Genomic DNA, 414 nt, shown 5'->3' on the forward strand with positions numbered 1-414 from the left:
CACACACACACACACACACACACACACACACACACACACAATAATCAATACTGTGTGATTAGCATTATCAGGGTCCAGCTGGCTTTAGCAGGAGAAGAGAGTGAACAGCTGAGTCAGGATGAGTCTGCACGGACTCGACTGTCTGTTACTGCCTCCACATATATATATATATATATATATATACGTAAATGTAAATAATTACGTGTCATTTACCGCTGTGACTTTTGACCTCCAGCTGAACTGTGAGAACAGGAAGTTGAAGTACATGAGTCTGTCGTCTAATCCGTGTTTGGAGGAGGTGCTTCCCAACATCTCAGACTGCATCGCTGTGGACGCAGACGCTGCAGACGGAAGTCCTGACACCTTCACCCAGTACCAACAACAAGTTAAAGGTACAGTACGTAGTATGATATT

General features: G+C 44.2%; 1 protein-coding gene across 1 annotated transcript in view; it reads left to right on the forward strand.

The window, feature by feature from the left end:
• Nucleotides 1-414, forward strand: part of shtn3 (shootin 3) — a 10070-nt gene that overhangs the window by 362 nt on the left and 9294 nt on the right. The window contains exon 2 of the mRNA XM_031878521.1: nucleotides 236-392. Within this exon, the coding sequence (XP_031734381.1) occupies nucleotides 236-392 (157 nt within the window). The remainder of the gene's footprint in view (nucleotides 1-235; nucleotides 393-414) is intronic.

Source organism: Anarrhichthys ocellatus, unplaced genomic scaffold (genome assembly GCF_004355925.1).
Source record: "Anarrhichthys ocellatus isolate YVR2014 unplaced genomic scaffold, GSC_Weel_1.0 scaffold184, whole genome shotgun sequence".
In the NCBI taxonomy this organism is placed as follows: Eukaryota; Metazoa; Chordata; class Actinopteri; order Perciformes; family Anarhichadidae; genus Anarrhichthys; species Anarrhichthys ocellatus.